The 14,458-nt window shown below is 47.2% G+C and overlaps 1 protein-coding gene and 1 pseudogene across 1 annotated transcript; one reads left to right on the top strand and one right to left on the bottom strand.

The window, feature by feature from the left end:
* Positions 1–614: 614 nt before the first annotated feature.
* Positions 615–14,414, bottom strand: LOC110571536 (serpin A11-like). The gene is made up of 5 exons (XM_021679664.1): positions 14,230–14,414; positions 10,318–10,963; positions 6,203–6,476; positions 3,228–3,375; positions 615–984 (listed from the first exon to the last, which is right to left on the bottom strand). The coding sequence occupies exons 2-5, from the start codon at positions 10,958–10,960 to the stop codon at positions 781–783; spliced, it is 1,269 nt and encodes a 422-aa protein (XP_021535339.1). The 5' UTR covers positions 10,961–10,963; positions 14,230–14,414; the 3' UTR covers positions 615–780.
* LOC110571708 lies at positions 6,760–7,233 on the top strand (annotated as a pseudogene).
* Positions 14,415–14,458: the final 44 nt, after the last annotated feature.

Below are 14,458 nucleotides of genomic sequence, written 5' to 3'. Positions count from 1 at the left end.
AAGTTGGCATCCTATTGTGTTTCCCCATTAGATTTGGACAGATGGATGCCTCCTTGAGACTGGTGGGGCACGCTTGTAGGGGTAGAGACTCCAACTCTAAAGATGCCCTATTGCAACTGAATATTGCCCCCAAATTCATCCCACTGACCAAGTTTGTGCCCACTTGGCCATGTGGACCCTCCCACTTTCTTTGATCTTGGGGTTGCCCTTGGCCATTTGACCTCCCATGCTACCCTGGCCCATTATCACACCCCCTTCTTTTCCTAGAGCATGATTTGGAGCCCCCGCCCTGGTCCCAATCTCCTCTGAAGGTGATCTAGTCCCTGATATCTGGGCCATGACATTTCGGGATGGCCTCACTTCACTCTACTGCTGAGGTTAGTCAGGATGAAGGGAGAAAGCTGCTTATTCCTCCCGATGTCCCTTGTGCCTTTTTCTGGGACCCTCAGGAAAGATCCGCAGTGGTGGACATCTCCTGGGAGGCCACAACATGAGGCTGTTTCTGTTTTTGACTTTTTAATCACAGTTGATCCTGGGTTCAATGAGATTGTAGAGCCGAGGACTCAAAGTTGCTCTGTGCGTTGACCTTCCCTTGTAAACACTGCGCCTCAATGTTCACACAACCCAAGGTCAACTTTATTAGGATCTTTGCACACTGATTAACTGGTCCTCACAGCAGCCCGTGATGCAGGCTGGTGCGGACTGCTGCAGGCTGGTGCTGGCCTTCCTGATTGTTCTGGGGGATGGGGAGATAAGCCGTCACCTGGCCTCCCACCACAGTCACCCTGCAGCTGGGTTGACGACTTTGCCCAGGAAGAGCAAGCTCTGAGTGGTCACCTCCCACAGGAGCACCAGGAAAGGCCTGTTGAAATGGGCCTGTGGGGCCGACGTTGTGTTCAGAGCCCGGGGCTGGGAGAGGAGGCCAGAGGCAACCCCTGCCCTGGTTCCCCACACATTCATGTCCACGGCTGCCTTGTGTGACACCTAGAAGAGGAGACGGGGACAGCGACAGCGTCAGCTCAGGGCGCTCTCAGGGGACAGATCCCACCTGTGTGGTTCTAGGGAGCTGCACACAGAGTCACCCCCTCAGGCCTCACGGGTCCTGTCTTCCCAGGAGGCAACCCCCCAGCCTTCATCGCTTCTGCTTCTTCCCTGCGTTTCCTCCCCCTCCCCACCGCATCTGGAGGATGGCCTTGACAGTGCCGTTTGCTCCGAGGCGGAACACAGATGAGCCTGAGCAGGGCTGTGCAGGAACCAGGCTGCAAACTCCCAACGGCAAGTTTTAGGAGGGCACCTGAAACACCTGGGCCCTGGGACCGCAGACTGAGCACCAGTCTCTGTTCCGAGCTGCACGTACATTTCTAAGCCTTGCTGGCCTCTTCTTGAAATGACCTGCTCAGCCTAAATCAATGGTTTTTAACATGAGTTCAGGGAACTGGGTTGTCTGATGTGCCAAACCCTCTACCAGTTTCTGTGAGAATTCCTTTTTTTATTTTAAATTTAATTGTTTAATTTAAATTCAATTAATTAACAGAGTGTATTATTAGTTCCAGCGGTAGAGTTCAGTGATTCATCCGTTGCATGCAACACCAGGGCTCATTCCATCACGTGCCCTCCTTAATGCCCTTCACCCAGTTACCCCAGCCCCCCACCCCCTTCCAGAATTCCTTTTTTTAAACTCTCATCTTCACACACCTTTTTAGGAAGAAAGGATTCTGAGGCTTTAAAAAAGAGTTGAAACATTTTTAGCCTTGACAATCCTTTTCCTTTCTAAAAAGTTCTATGAAGATGTACACCTAGCATTTAAGGTCACTGCAAAAGGAATTCTTTAAAAGGCTAAGTTATTTCTTTTCCTTCTTGTTCACCCTCTCCACCATGGGCGTGCGTGCACACACGCACTCACGTTCACACACAGGACCACATCCCTATTTCCCTTGGTTCACATTCCTAATGTCAGCTGGCCTTTCCCAAGCAAAAGATAGAAAACTTTCCTTACGTAATTCTTAGCAAAGGGGCGCCTGGGTGGCGCGGTAGGTTGCGCAACCGACTCTTGGTTTCGGCTCAGGTTGTGATCTCAGGGTCATGAGATCAAGCCCTGCGGAGCCCTACGGGGGGCTCGATCCCCAGTCGGCTTGGGATTCTCTCTCCATCTCTCTCTGCCCTGCCCCTTCCCCCTGTGCTCTCTCTCTTGTCTCTCTAAAATCAATCTTTTTTTTTTTTTAAAGATTTTATTGTTTGACAGAGAGAGACACAGCAAGAGAGGGAACACAAGCAGGGGGAGTGGGAGAGGGAGAAGCAGGCTTCCTGCTGAGCTGGGAACCCGATGCGGGGCTCAATCCCAGGACCCTGGGACCATGACCTGAGCCGAAGGCAGACGCTTAACGACTGAGCCACCCAGGCGCCCCTAAAATCAATCAATCTTTAAAAAAAAAAGAAATTCATAACAAAGCTCCAAACAATAATCAATGACTCTAATATAAAATTACATTGTTATTCCCAGCTATTAACTCTCTTTTCCTAGTAGAGAGTCATGGATCCCCACCCATGCCCTGTGACTGGCAATGCCTCCTACAGGAGGAGAACACAGATGGCCATCTTGACTATGGGCTTTAGCCAGGGGCACATGAGTGGCCTTGGCATAGGCCACAGTGAAGAGAAATGTGAAGAGCCATCACACAGTTTCTCTTGCTTTTTTTCCCACTGCTATGTGAATGACATGTCCTAAATAGGGGCTTCTCCTTTCACCTGCATCCTGGAAGGGAGAAGCAATGTGAGGTAGATCAGTAGCCCCGTGGTCGTGACACACTTCTGACATGTAACATAAACAGGAAATAAGCCTGTTCAGGCTCTGAGATTCAGGGGATGCTTGTCTCTGTAGCAAGGCTGATGGATACATTTTTTTGTCCATGACCCACTACTCTCTATAACAAAGACAGAGTTTCACTGCCTGCCCTGGGGGAAATATAAGGAATGATGACAAAGCTAATCCCATACTGCAGAAATTTTGGCTCCATGGATGACCCCAAATGCATGTCTATTTTATTCAGGACTCAGTGTCCCTGCTCTGAGGAATACAGAGGAGAGGTGGGAAGGGAGCTGCCCATGAAAAGAAGCCTAATAGATTGTGATCAAGACCCAGAATGGGAAAAAGAAGGGGAAACTTGACTTTCAAATGCACACTTCAAAGGAGAAAAGACCCTCCCCTCCATCCACTTTCACCACCTTACCCGGGAGATGGTTTTGTTGAGCTGCTCAGTGATTCCCGATAAGTCAGCTTCTAAGTTGAAGATGTTGGTGAGACCCATGTGGGGAAGTATTTCTTCAAGGTTATATGTCCCAGAAATGGAAAACCTTGGCAGATGTAAATCCAACAGGCTGCAGAGACAATCAGCCAGAGAGGTGGTGCTATCTGGTTAAATGGGCTGCTCCCACCCCGTCTGTGGGCAGCCCGAGCTTTGGGAAGGAGAAGCGTTTCCCAGAGGGAAGGGAACCAGTCCTACCACAACACTCCCTGCTGTACCGGAACATTCCAGAACCCTGGAACCCCCTTCTCTTTAGACCTTACAGACCTCTTGTGACCTCTTAAGCCCTCCTCTGTCTGGATCTGAGAAGACTCTTGGCCTGGCCATGTGTCTTCATCTCCCACACATTTATGGAGGACTTCCTCCATGCCAGACATCGGGCAAGGGATTTTACGAGGCGTAAAATCTAGCACACGGCAGGTGTTCAACCCACGTCATGAAGAATGAACAGTTACCGGGGAGCACGACTCCCCTGGGCAAGTGAACCTTCCTCACAGCTCAACAGAGGGAGGCCTGGCAGTCTGAAGTTTTTCATGTCTGAAAGCCCATTAACATGCTGCTGTGATATTATAACTCTCTGGCATGAGAAACAGTAACAGGAGACTTCTGAGATTTCGAAAACTAACTTGGGTTGGTTTTGCTTTTTGAAGGTCAAAGTGAGAGGTCAAAATAGACCTTCCCGGGGCATCTGGGTGGCTCAGTTGGTTAAGTGTCTGTCCAACTCTTCATCTCAGCTCAGGTCTTGATCTCAGGGTCCTGAGTTCAAGCCCTGCATTGGGCTCTACACCGGGCATGGAGCCTACTAAAAAACAAAACAAAACACAAAAACCAAAAAACAAAAAACCCCAGACCTTCTTGAGGGAAAATCTATTGGTCTAGAAGATTCTATGGTACTTCCTCCTGTGCTAAGGGAAGGGGAAGGGACAGGCTCACCCCAAAGGAGCTTGAGAATATGGCGTTGGAATCCGAAACTGACCACAGCCATGTAGGTTCATAGACAACAGGAATAGTGTCCATCCTGACCTCTGTCCTTGACTTATATCTCTTTTATTTGGTACTTGAATCTCTGCCCAAGCACAAATACCTTTTCCTATCCCTCACTGTGGTTGGGGAGCTGAGGGAAGGATCCTGTGGGCATGAGGGCGACTGGTGTCTACCAACTGCTGGTGGGTTCAAGATGAAAGATGACCATCAAGAGGTTTGGTCTATACCCCTCCCTCCAAATCGGAGTGGGTTCTGTGACTGCTCTCACCAAAAGCATATGGTGGAAGAGACACTTTGGAGCTCAGTCTTAAAAGAGCAGGAACTTTCACTTCCTGCGTTTTGGAACACTCCTTCCTGGAGCCCTGAGCTGCCATATAACAATATCAACTATGCTGAGTTCAGGAGCTCAAGCTAGTGTCACGGAGATGCTGCCGAGAGAGCGAGACGCCTGCTCAGCCCTTATCTGAGCACCTGGCTAGCCCAGGCACCAGATATCCAGTAGAGGAGACCTCCATGCTCCAGGCCCAGTCAGCATCTGACTCAAATGCAGGAAAGCCCCATGGGAGAACCACAGGGCTGAGCCCAGTCTACCCACTGGATGGAGAGAGATAATAGATATTTTTTTTCAAGCCATTCCATTTTGGGGTGGTTTATTATGCAGCAAGAGGTAATTAGAACTCAGGGCCAGATTTCATATCAGAACTCTCATGAAACAAGATAGATCCCATGAGGGAGTTAGCTAAAAAATGGGGTCTAGGCATACCAGAAAAGGCTGAAACCATTGTAAGAAAAACCACAAACTGAAAAGTGAGATCAAAAGGGGTAAAAGTTGAGATCCCATAAAACTAGCACTTTGATTTTTACAGTACTTTTCTCGGTATTTAATTTCCTTAAGAAATGTTTTAATTAAAATAGGGCACTTTCTTCAAAGAAGCCCTATCAAAAAGACTGCTAGCCATCAATAATTGTGCAATATTAACCAAATATTGGGTGGGGCAGGGGGGCGCTCTCTGACAGCAAGGCGGAGATAAAGTAATTGGCCTAGGTTTGTCTCTCTTCTACTTCAGGGAATGGCAAATTGAAGATTTGCCTATCTAGGGCTTTAAGTCCTTCTTCAGGGCCAAGTTAATAAAAGACCAAGAAACTCCTAATTAAATTGGATATGGACTATTTTGTCAACAAGGCTACACATTTTGGCTTTGTTGTATTTCTGCTTTCCTTGTCAACATCTGAGAGTCCACATTCCCTAGCACTGTGGGGGCCAACTCAAGTTTACAGTTCTGACAAAAATCACCCTGCTTCCAGTTTATCCAAATCCTTTGCCTCTCACTTTTATTTATTAAGCATCATACAATCCAGGAGGTACACTAGCAAATTGTGCAACTGAATAAAATGTACACTTTTTGTTTAGATTCTTGCAACTGTAACGTATGTGGTATAGTATTACTTCTTCTACATTTTGGTCAAACAAATTTTTACATAAACTAAAAAAAAAAAAAAGAGGGGCTCTTTTAAGAAATATGTGGGAGTCATAATTATTCTTAATAATTGTCCTTAATCTGATTTTTTTTTTTTTGGTTATACTTCACTACCTTCTGGTAGTAAATTATTCTGGGAAAAGGGAGAAATAAGAGGAAAAAAGGTTGACCAGAAAAACACTCAGGAAAGGATAAGAATGATTAACCCCTGGTGAGCACTTACCATGACCAATCTCAAAACTTCTATGTGCCAACCTGATCAATCCTCCAGCTAACCCAATGTGGCAGTGATTATGGCCTCATTTTACCTACATAGTTAGTTAAAGGGCAGAATGATGAGCCAAACCCAGGGGTTGGGCTTTTGCACTTGGCATTGATCAAAGCCTCGCCTGGGTTCTTGAACCACATCTGCTGGAGTCCTTCTGCTCTGACACTTACCTGGGCTGAAGCCACTGATCCCATTTTTTCAGGGTCTCTGGCTGCAGAGCTGCCTCTACCTGCTCCATTTTCCCTGGGTCAGGTAGGATCAGCAGAGCCTGTGCATTTCCGCTGTATTCTATTCGGAGGACAGTGCAAGCCATTTCCTGGTCATAGAAGAACCTGTGCATTTCCTTTTGGTGCATCATGGGGATGCAGAGGGAGGTCCTCTCATCCACAAAGAAGCTCTCTTGCTTCAGGGTCTGGTAGCGATTGAAAGGATGCTTCCACTTGGCTTAGGACACAAAAATCCATAAAACTGTGAGAACATACTCAAGGTAAGAAAACTATCTTATTCATAGATTTTCCCAAGATGCTAGCAAAGTCCCTAATATGTAGTCAGTCTTGATGTATGTTTTTGAATAAATTAATGAATACTGTTCCTATACATCTCAAACATGAGACCTAAGTTTAACTTGAAACTTCATTCATGCAGCAAACATTCAAAACATACTTGACCCCTCTTTCTCTTCAACAAGGTGTCCGAGTGGTTTGGTGGTGGTGGCCTTGTGGCAGATGCAGAGATGCAGATCTTTGTGAAGACCCTGATGGGCAAGACCATCACCCTCGAGTCAAGCCCATGGACACCACTGAGAAAGTCAAAGCCAAAATCCAAGACAAGGAGGACATCCTGCCTCACCAGCAGTGTCTAATTTTTGCTGGAGGATGGCCTCACTCTCTCAGACTACAATATCCAGGAAGAGTCCAGCCTGCACTTGGTATTTCACCTGCGGGGTGGTCTCAAGGAACCTTCCCTCTGCCAGCTTGCCCAGAAGTACAATTGCAGCTAGATGATCTGCCACAAGTGTTATGCTCTCCTGCACACCCACGCTGTCAACTGTCCCAAGAAGAATTATGGCCACACCAACAACCTGTGCCCCAAGAAGAAAGTCAGAGAAGGCCACTCCACCAGCTCTTCCTTTGTCCACAGGGCGGCCTCCTGCCTAAGCCCCAAGGCCCTGGGGCCTCAATATAAGTTTCCCTTTCATTGATTGGAAAAATAAAATAAAATAAACAAATAAAACATACTTGACACTGTGCCAGACTCTGGAGAATTAAAAATGATTAAGACTTAGGTCCATGAGACTTCTGATCAGTATCATAGACTTAGTTAAAGCAGAAAAACCTGTTTTTTTTCTGCATAAACACCCAGATAAGTTGGACAAAATAATGGATAAATAAATAAATAGCTAAGTTCAAAAACAAGAATCAAAGCTTACAGATACTAAGCAGGAATGCATATCTCTGATTTAGAACCAAAGTCATCTGGCTCGTTATCAGAATCAGATACAGCCCCAGGGGTGGTGTTTAATGTCTTCTCAGGGGAAATAAATGAAACCCAGGCCCACACTTGGAACTGATCTCTCTGCAAATAGTCAAAAGCTATGAAAAGCAATCCCTTCCCCGTCTAGGAAGCCTGGATTAAAAAACTCTGCCCAGCAGCTCAGGGATGAGTTAGGATAGGTCACTACATTTCCAGGTGGGGGTGGAGAGGGAGAGTCACTTGCTCTGGGTTCTTTGTTTTTATTACTCATTCAGTGTAGGAACTCCCCAACCTAAGTCTATGTTCTCATTAATCATTCAGTGCAGGGACTCCTCAACCTAGAAATTAAAATGGAACTTGTGAAACCAATAGGACATACCAGAGGCAAATGTGAAATTGTCTCCTAGAGGCCCTTCCACAACAGGCCATCAGAAACTCATGAAAAGATAATTTCCCCTGAAAATGAGCCCAAAGATAAGAATTTCAATCCTCTATTGAAAGAGAATCAGTTGGGGCAGCAAAACCAAGAATTCAAAGTTCAAGATCTCCAGATAGTAGAATAATCTGAAAAACATTTTTTTTTAGTGTGTTAAAAAAAAAGGAAGGAATAAAATTCATAAGAATGGGTCATTATGACAAAATGATAGGTAGGTTTGAGAAAAATAGGATGTCAAAGTGAAAATATAGTCAGTGAAATTGAAAACTCAGTGGATGGGCGAAACACTAGATACTAATTCTTTTGAAAGAATTAGTAAAAGGGAAGTTTGAGCTGAAGAAATCAGCCAGATGGCAGCACAGAGAGACAAAGAGATGTTTTCCAGGGGGCAGGAGATATGAAAGATGAGCCTGGAGCTTCTTGCAGTGCCAGAAAGTAAGGAAGTGCTCTAAAAAGAAAAAAAAAAATCAGCAATGATGGGGGCATGTCAAGGGACCCAGGAACCAATGGAAGGATCTTCTCATGATCAATGTTGGAAAATTTTAAGCCACAAAGCTAAGTAGCAGTGGATTCAACCTCAAATATAAAATAAATATCCTTGAGTCTATAATGATGTAAGTCAGTGATTGAATAAATAAATGCAAGAGAAAAGAAAAATCTCCCATGCAGAAGAATTCCAAATAATTTAGGTAGACCCTCCTTTCTCATGGAGATGAAGCATAACACCCCACTCCCTGAGTGTGGGATGTACCTAGTGACCTCCTTCAATGGGGAAAGGGTAACTTTGCAACAGAGAAATCTGACAAGCATGCCCTCAGCCAGATGGTCAAAGTCAACATCAATGGTGATAAGTCACGCTGATAGTATGCATCCTTGACTTGATGTGATAAGAAAGAATGGCACTTCCTCTCTGTGGCCCTCCTCCGCATGGCCCATCACCCCAGTCTTAATCATGAGAAACAAACAGGCAAATCAATCTCAACTGAGAGACATGCTACAGAGTATCTAGCCGATACTCTTCAAAATCAGCAAGGTCATTGAGAGCAATGAAAGTCTGAGAAGCTGTCACAGCCCAGAGGAGCCCACACTGACACGGTGACTAAATGTAATGTGGATCCTGGAATAGACAAAAACACTAGGTAAAAACAAAGGACATCTGAATGGACCTGAGTTTTAAAAAATGGAAGAATTCGGGCGCCTGGGTGGCTCAGCTGGTTAAGCGACTGCCTTCGGCTCAGGTCATGATCCTGGAGTCCCTGGCTCAAGTCCCGCATTGGGCTCCCTGCTCAGCGGGGGGTCTGCTTCTCCCTCTGACCCTCCCCCCTCTCATGTGCTCTCTCTCTAATAAATAAATAAAACCTTTAAAAAAATGGAAGAATTCATTTTCCTAGTATCATGATAGAGATATAAGCTACTAAATCAGGAAATAACACGAGTAGAAGATATGAGCCCCGCAAGTATGACATGTTCAATGCCACGGTCAAAATAAGCTAATAAGTTGTTTATACAAATTAAGATATGGGGCGCCTGGGTGGCTCAGTTGGTTAAGTGTCCGAGTCTTGGTTTCAGCTCAGGTCATGGTCTCAGGGTTGTGAGACTGAGCCCTGCGTCAGGCTCTGCACTCAGGGGGGAGCCTGCTTGAGATTCTCTCCCTCTTCCCCCCTGCACCTCCCCCTCCACTCTCTCTCTCTCTCTCAAAGAAATAAATCTTTAAGAAAAAAAAGGATCTGGTGAGGATACTAACACATAAGTACAAGATCATCTGTCCAGTACCATACCATTCTCATAAAATTTAGAACACATACACTGTATCAGATGGGATTATGGATACTTAATATGCTCATGGAGGGAGCACACAGGCAAGGGGATTCACACCACTCCTAGGATAGTGGTTGCCTCTGGAGAGGGATAGAAGGAGGGAAATGGGACCAGGGAAGGCTTAAAAAAGGAACTGACCTCTCCCTGCAATATAGTGTTCTTTAAAAAAATAAAAATCTGAAGCAAAGGGTAAAATGTTAATATTTGTTCGTTCCTGGTTGGGGAGAATATGGTGGTTTTATATCACTCTCTGTATATTTTTCTTTGTTCAAAATAGATGCTAATATAAAAAGCAAGAGTTTTCTAAAAAGGGGGTTATACCTAAAAGAGTATGATTGAATGCCTAACAGAAAAAAAAATCAGAATAAAAACCGAACGGAAGAAACATGGCAAGAGAAAACAAATATTGATACATGGAGTAGTCCTACAGGAAGGTTATGTAAATATATGGAGGTAACTACCCAAAGGGACAGCTGCAAGACTTGAAGACAGGTGGCTTTCAGGGGCAGGACTGCAGATGGTGGAGGCGGCAGTATTTTTGCCCGAGCCAGTCCTCACCTTTGAAGAAGATGTAATTCAAGAGAACCATGAGCGTGTCTTGCGTGAACTCCCGGAGGCAGTCCGTCACCTGCCCGTACGTCTGCTTTCTCACGTACTCATTAATCTGCCTCCTGGTCATGGCAGAATCCGAGAAGTTGGCAGAAAAAGCAAAAGCTCCATACAGCTCCCTGACAGTGTCCAAAAAATGCTGCTGAGGTTTTAGTTGCTTGTCCAGGAACAAGGAGTTGCCCACTTTCAGTTCAAGTTTGGGGCTGGGCAGGTCAAGGGTGTGGATGAGGCTCTGGAAACCCCGGTGGATGTCAGCTTCTGGGGTCTCTGTGAGGTTGAAGCCGAGGCCCTCCAGGATCTGAGTTGGGGTGTCAGCCTGGGCCCCAAGAGAGAGCAGGGCCAGGCAGGTAGAGATGCTCACGGGGGAAAAGAAGATGTTTCCTGAGGTATCCGTGGCCAGCTGCTTGTACAAACGCAAGGCAAAGTTGGTGACGGTGGGTGTGATTTTGTGGTAGGCGGGGGCTGGCGCGGAGACCTGATCACGGGGGGCTTGAGGGACCCCCAGACTCTTATCTCTGTGGGCACGAAAGGGCTGACAGCGGACAGAGGGCAGGATCCCTGCTCCCAGCAGCCACAGCCAGGCTGGACCCATCCCCTGAAAACAAGATGTTGAACATGTCATCCTACTTCATAAGTAACTTCAGCACTCCCCATTGCTCACACGGTGAGCCTCAAATCTGAACTGTACCCCACACAGGGGTCATGAGGGGCTTTGCAGAGGATGAGGCTACAGACTAAGCCATAGCCCTAAATCTGCTTGACATATTGATCATCTGTCTATGAGGTTTTGTTTAGAAAAGGACTCTGGGCTCTAAAAACAAACTTCCATTGTTTATTCTCCCTTCCTCCCTCTCCCCTCCCTTCCCTCCTTCCCTCCCTTCCTTCTTTCCTTCCTTCCTTCCTTCCTTCCTTCCTTCCTTCCTTCCTTCCTTCCTTCCTTCCTTCCTTCCCTCCTTTTTCTTTTTTCTTTCTTCTTTCCAGGCATTATTTGAATCATTCATTAACTTTCAGGGACTGGGGGTGACTACGGAGCAGATGCTCAGGACACGGTGACAGTGAGTGAGGCTGGGCCTTGCTAGCACCCAGGTGTGGCCATTCACGTCACTCTTGCCAATTGGAGGGCAGAGGATGGTGTGTGCAGCTCCTGGGTCAGATCCTCCAAGAAAGGGGAGTGCCCTCTCCTCTTCTGATTTTTCATTAGGTGGAGTGTTGAGGTGATGATGAGTCATGGGGCCTGGTGGATGGGGGCCACCCATGAGGGGTGGATGGAGCCTGGGAGGACGGATCAGCTCTGTTTCCATCAAACTTGTCATCTCGGGCACCCCTTGTCACAGGCAGCCGCTGAAACCTGTATCTTAATTGATGCAGAGGTTCAGGGAAGACATCTGTCAAGGGTTCAACTGTGCACCCCCCAAATTCATATGTTGAAGCTCGAACCCCCAGTATCTCTGAAAGTTTGTTTGGAAATGGGGCGGTTAGGTATAATTGGTTAAGACAAAGTCATTAGATGGGACCTAACCTAGTAAGACCGGTGTCCTTCTAAAAAGGGGACATTTGGGCACAGACAGGCACACAGGGAGAATGCACTGTGAAGACAAAGGCAGAGATCGAGGTGATGCTTCTAGAGCCAAGGAGGCCAGAGATCGCCAGCAACCCCCCGGCAGCTCGGGGAGAGGTCTAGAGCGGGTTCTCCCTCCCAGCCTCAGAAGGAATCAGCCCTGCCACCAGCACCTGGATCTCCGACTTCCGGCCCCCATGACTGTGGGACAATCCATTTCTGTCTTTGAAGCCACCCAGGTTGTGGTGCTTTGTTGGGGCAGCGCTAGGAAATGAATCTTATCTCTCTAGTACTTTAGGTCACAAAATGTGCCGGGGAAGCCTTCTACCTCTAGGGAGTCAAAATGGTGCAGGAGCAGGGGACTCCTTCCTCAGGGCAGGGAAGGCAGCTCCAGCTCGAGGTGAAACTGCAGTGTAGACGTGGCTTATCTCTGCTCCCTCTGCCCCCGGTCCAGTGCCCCTGTCCCTTTCAGGGTCTCCACACACACGCCTCCGCATGTCCTCATAGAGCATGCACTATCACATGGCCACCCGGACTCCCCCACACCTTGATGTCCCCAGTAAGGAGAGTGCCGTCCCTTGTCCCCTTCAGAGCTGACCCTTCCACCGCTGAGCACCCGATCCTTGCCGTTTGTCTGTCTTGATAACGTTTGTGTCTTAATTGCCACACTTTGCCCAAAGCATTGACCTCTGGGTCAATTACAGACGCCATGGTGGTGTGGGAGAGATCACATTTTGTAGATGGTTTACAGCACCCGGGGCCCTAAAAGCCCCACAGGCCAGTTGTTGGGAGGGACCGAATACAGCCTGCTTATCAGTTATGTGGAAACAGTTTGCTGAGCAAAGTACTGCAGGCCATTTCCCAAGGCCGCGTCCTTCCTCCTTCCCTCCCCCAGAGCTCTGGTGGGCTCCCCTCACGACAGGTTCCATTCACGTTGGGAAGCAGAACAATTTAAAAATCGGCCTGCTCCTGGGGAAATTCGGAAATACAGCTGTAAGAAAACTGGTTCTGGTTTATTCTTTTTATCCCATTGACCTCACCATGTTTGCCCTTCTGCACCCTAACGATTCCCAGACTTGCAGAAGGCTTATTTCCCAAAGAGGATGGAAAGTCAGAGGGCTTGGGTTTGAATTAGACTTCACAGTATCTCACTGTGGGGTCTGCGCAAAGGCAACTCTCTGACCCGCAGTGTCCCCATTTGCAAAATGCAAAGGATAATGCCCACCCTCCGGGGTGGGGGGCACTTAAGGATTATAAGGCATACGGTGTGGAAAGCACCTGACACGTAGGAAGCACGCAATGTGAATTTCCACCCCTTTCTATAGAGGTTGGGTGTAATTACACCCAATTTCTTTCTTTCTTTCTTTTCTAGAAAGATGCCAGATGAAAATTAAGAACTCCATTAATTAATGATAATATTCCCATATATTGTTTATTTTGTTCGGCGATATTAGATCTGTTGTATCACAGGCTCCCAGCCAGATGTGTTCTCAAATGCAAGGGGATGGAATTTGGGATCAGCTCAGAGACTGGAGCAGGGGCTGCTCCTGGAGTTTGGTGGGAGACAGACAGCTCTGGAAATGCCAGAGCAGTCACATGCAGTGAAGAATGGTCTTGTACAAATGCCAGGCGTGCCTTTGTCGAGAGATAGTTGATTCATGTCACTTAATGGAATCCCTATGAGAACCTAACACACAGGGATTAGTACCCTTGCTGTGCCGACAGAGAAACTGGACTCAGGATCAAGATGAGCACCTGTTAAGTGGCAGGAGCATGATTCAGATTCTAGACAAGGGCTCTTGAAGTGTGAGCCTTTTGCTACAGCCGTGTCTCAAGTAAATTTGCTACGGCAATGTTGTCATTTGCTTTGGGTTGTATTATCCCGTTTTCTTGTCTAACCACCAGGAGTCCTGGGAGTTCCTCTCTCAGCATTTTTGATGGCCAAGTTTTCCATAAAAGGTTGTTTAAAACCTGAAGTTCCCACTTAAAGCCTTAGAAGCAGTATATCGTGGCATTTTTCCTTTGGGGGACTCAGTTCTCCCATCCTTGCTGCCAAAGCCAGAGAGAGAGAGAGAGGGAGGGAGAAAGAGAGAGAGAGAGAGGGAGGAAGAGAGAGAAGGAGGGAGAAAGAGAGAGGAAGAGGGAGAAAGAGAGAGAGGAGGAGGGAAAAAAGAGAGAGAGAAGGAGGGAAAAAAGAGAGCGAGAAGGAGGGAAAAAAGAGAGAGAGAAGGAGGGAGAGAGAGAGAGAGAGGAGCACCCCGCACACCCGCACGCCTGCACTTCGGCATGAGCACGGTACTCACAGCAAGCTCCCTGGGCTGGGGGCCCCGGGTCTTCAGCACTGCATGGCCTCCTACCCCACAGGAAATGGTGTTTGAAGATCAGGGCGGCCCAGTCAATATTTGCCAGGTCAATTCCTGGAACTGGACTAAAGCAACGTGCAGCCACCGGGAAGGGACCTTTTTTATTTGGAAGGATCTGTGCTGCCTGCCCGTCCTACAATCAGAGCAGATGGTGATTCTGGGCCCCACT

Source organism: Neomonachus schauinslandi, chromosome 9, assembly GCF_002201575.2.
Source record: "Neomonachus schauinslandi chromosome 9, ASM220157v2, whole genome shotgun sequence".
In the NCBI taxonomy this organism is placed as follows: Eukaryota; Metazoa; Chordata; class Mammalia; order Carnivora; family Phocidae; genus Neomonachus; species Neomonachus schauinslandi.
Note: the sequence above shows the minus strand (reverse complement) of the source record. Positions and strands in the feature narration are given on the sequence as shown.

Bases quoted from the DNA above. Each gene is read 5' to 3' on its own strand.
- LOC110571536 (XM_021679664.1), bottom strand. From the start codon at position 10,960: ATGGGTCCAGCCTGGCTGTGGCTGCTGGGAGCAGGGATCCTGCCCTCT. The intron at 6,477-10,317 runs GTGAGGACTGGC...TTGTGTCCTAAG, and splicing joins GAATTACATCTTCTTCAAAG to CCAAGTGGAAGCATCCTTTC. The intron at 3,376-6,202 runs GTAAGTGTCAGA...TTGTCTCTGCAG, and splicing joins GATCAGTGGCTTCAGCCCAG to CCTGTTGGATTTACATCTGC.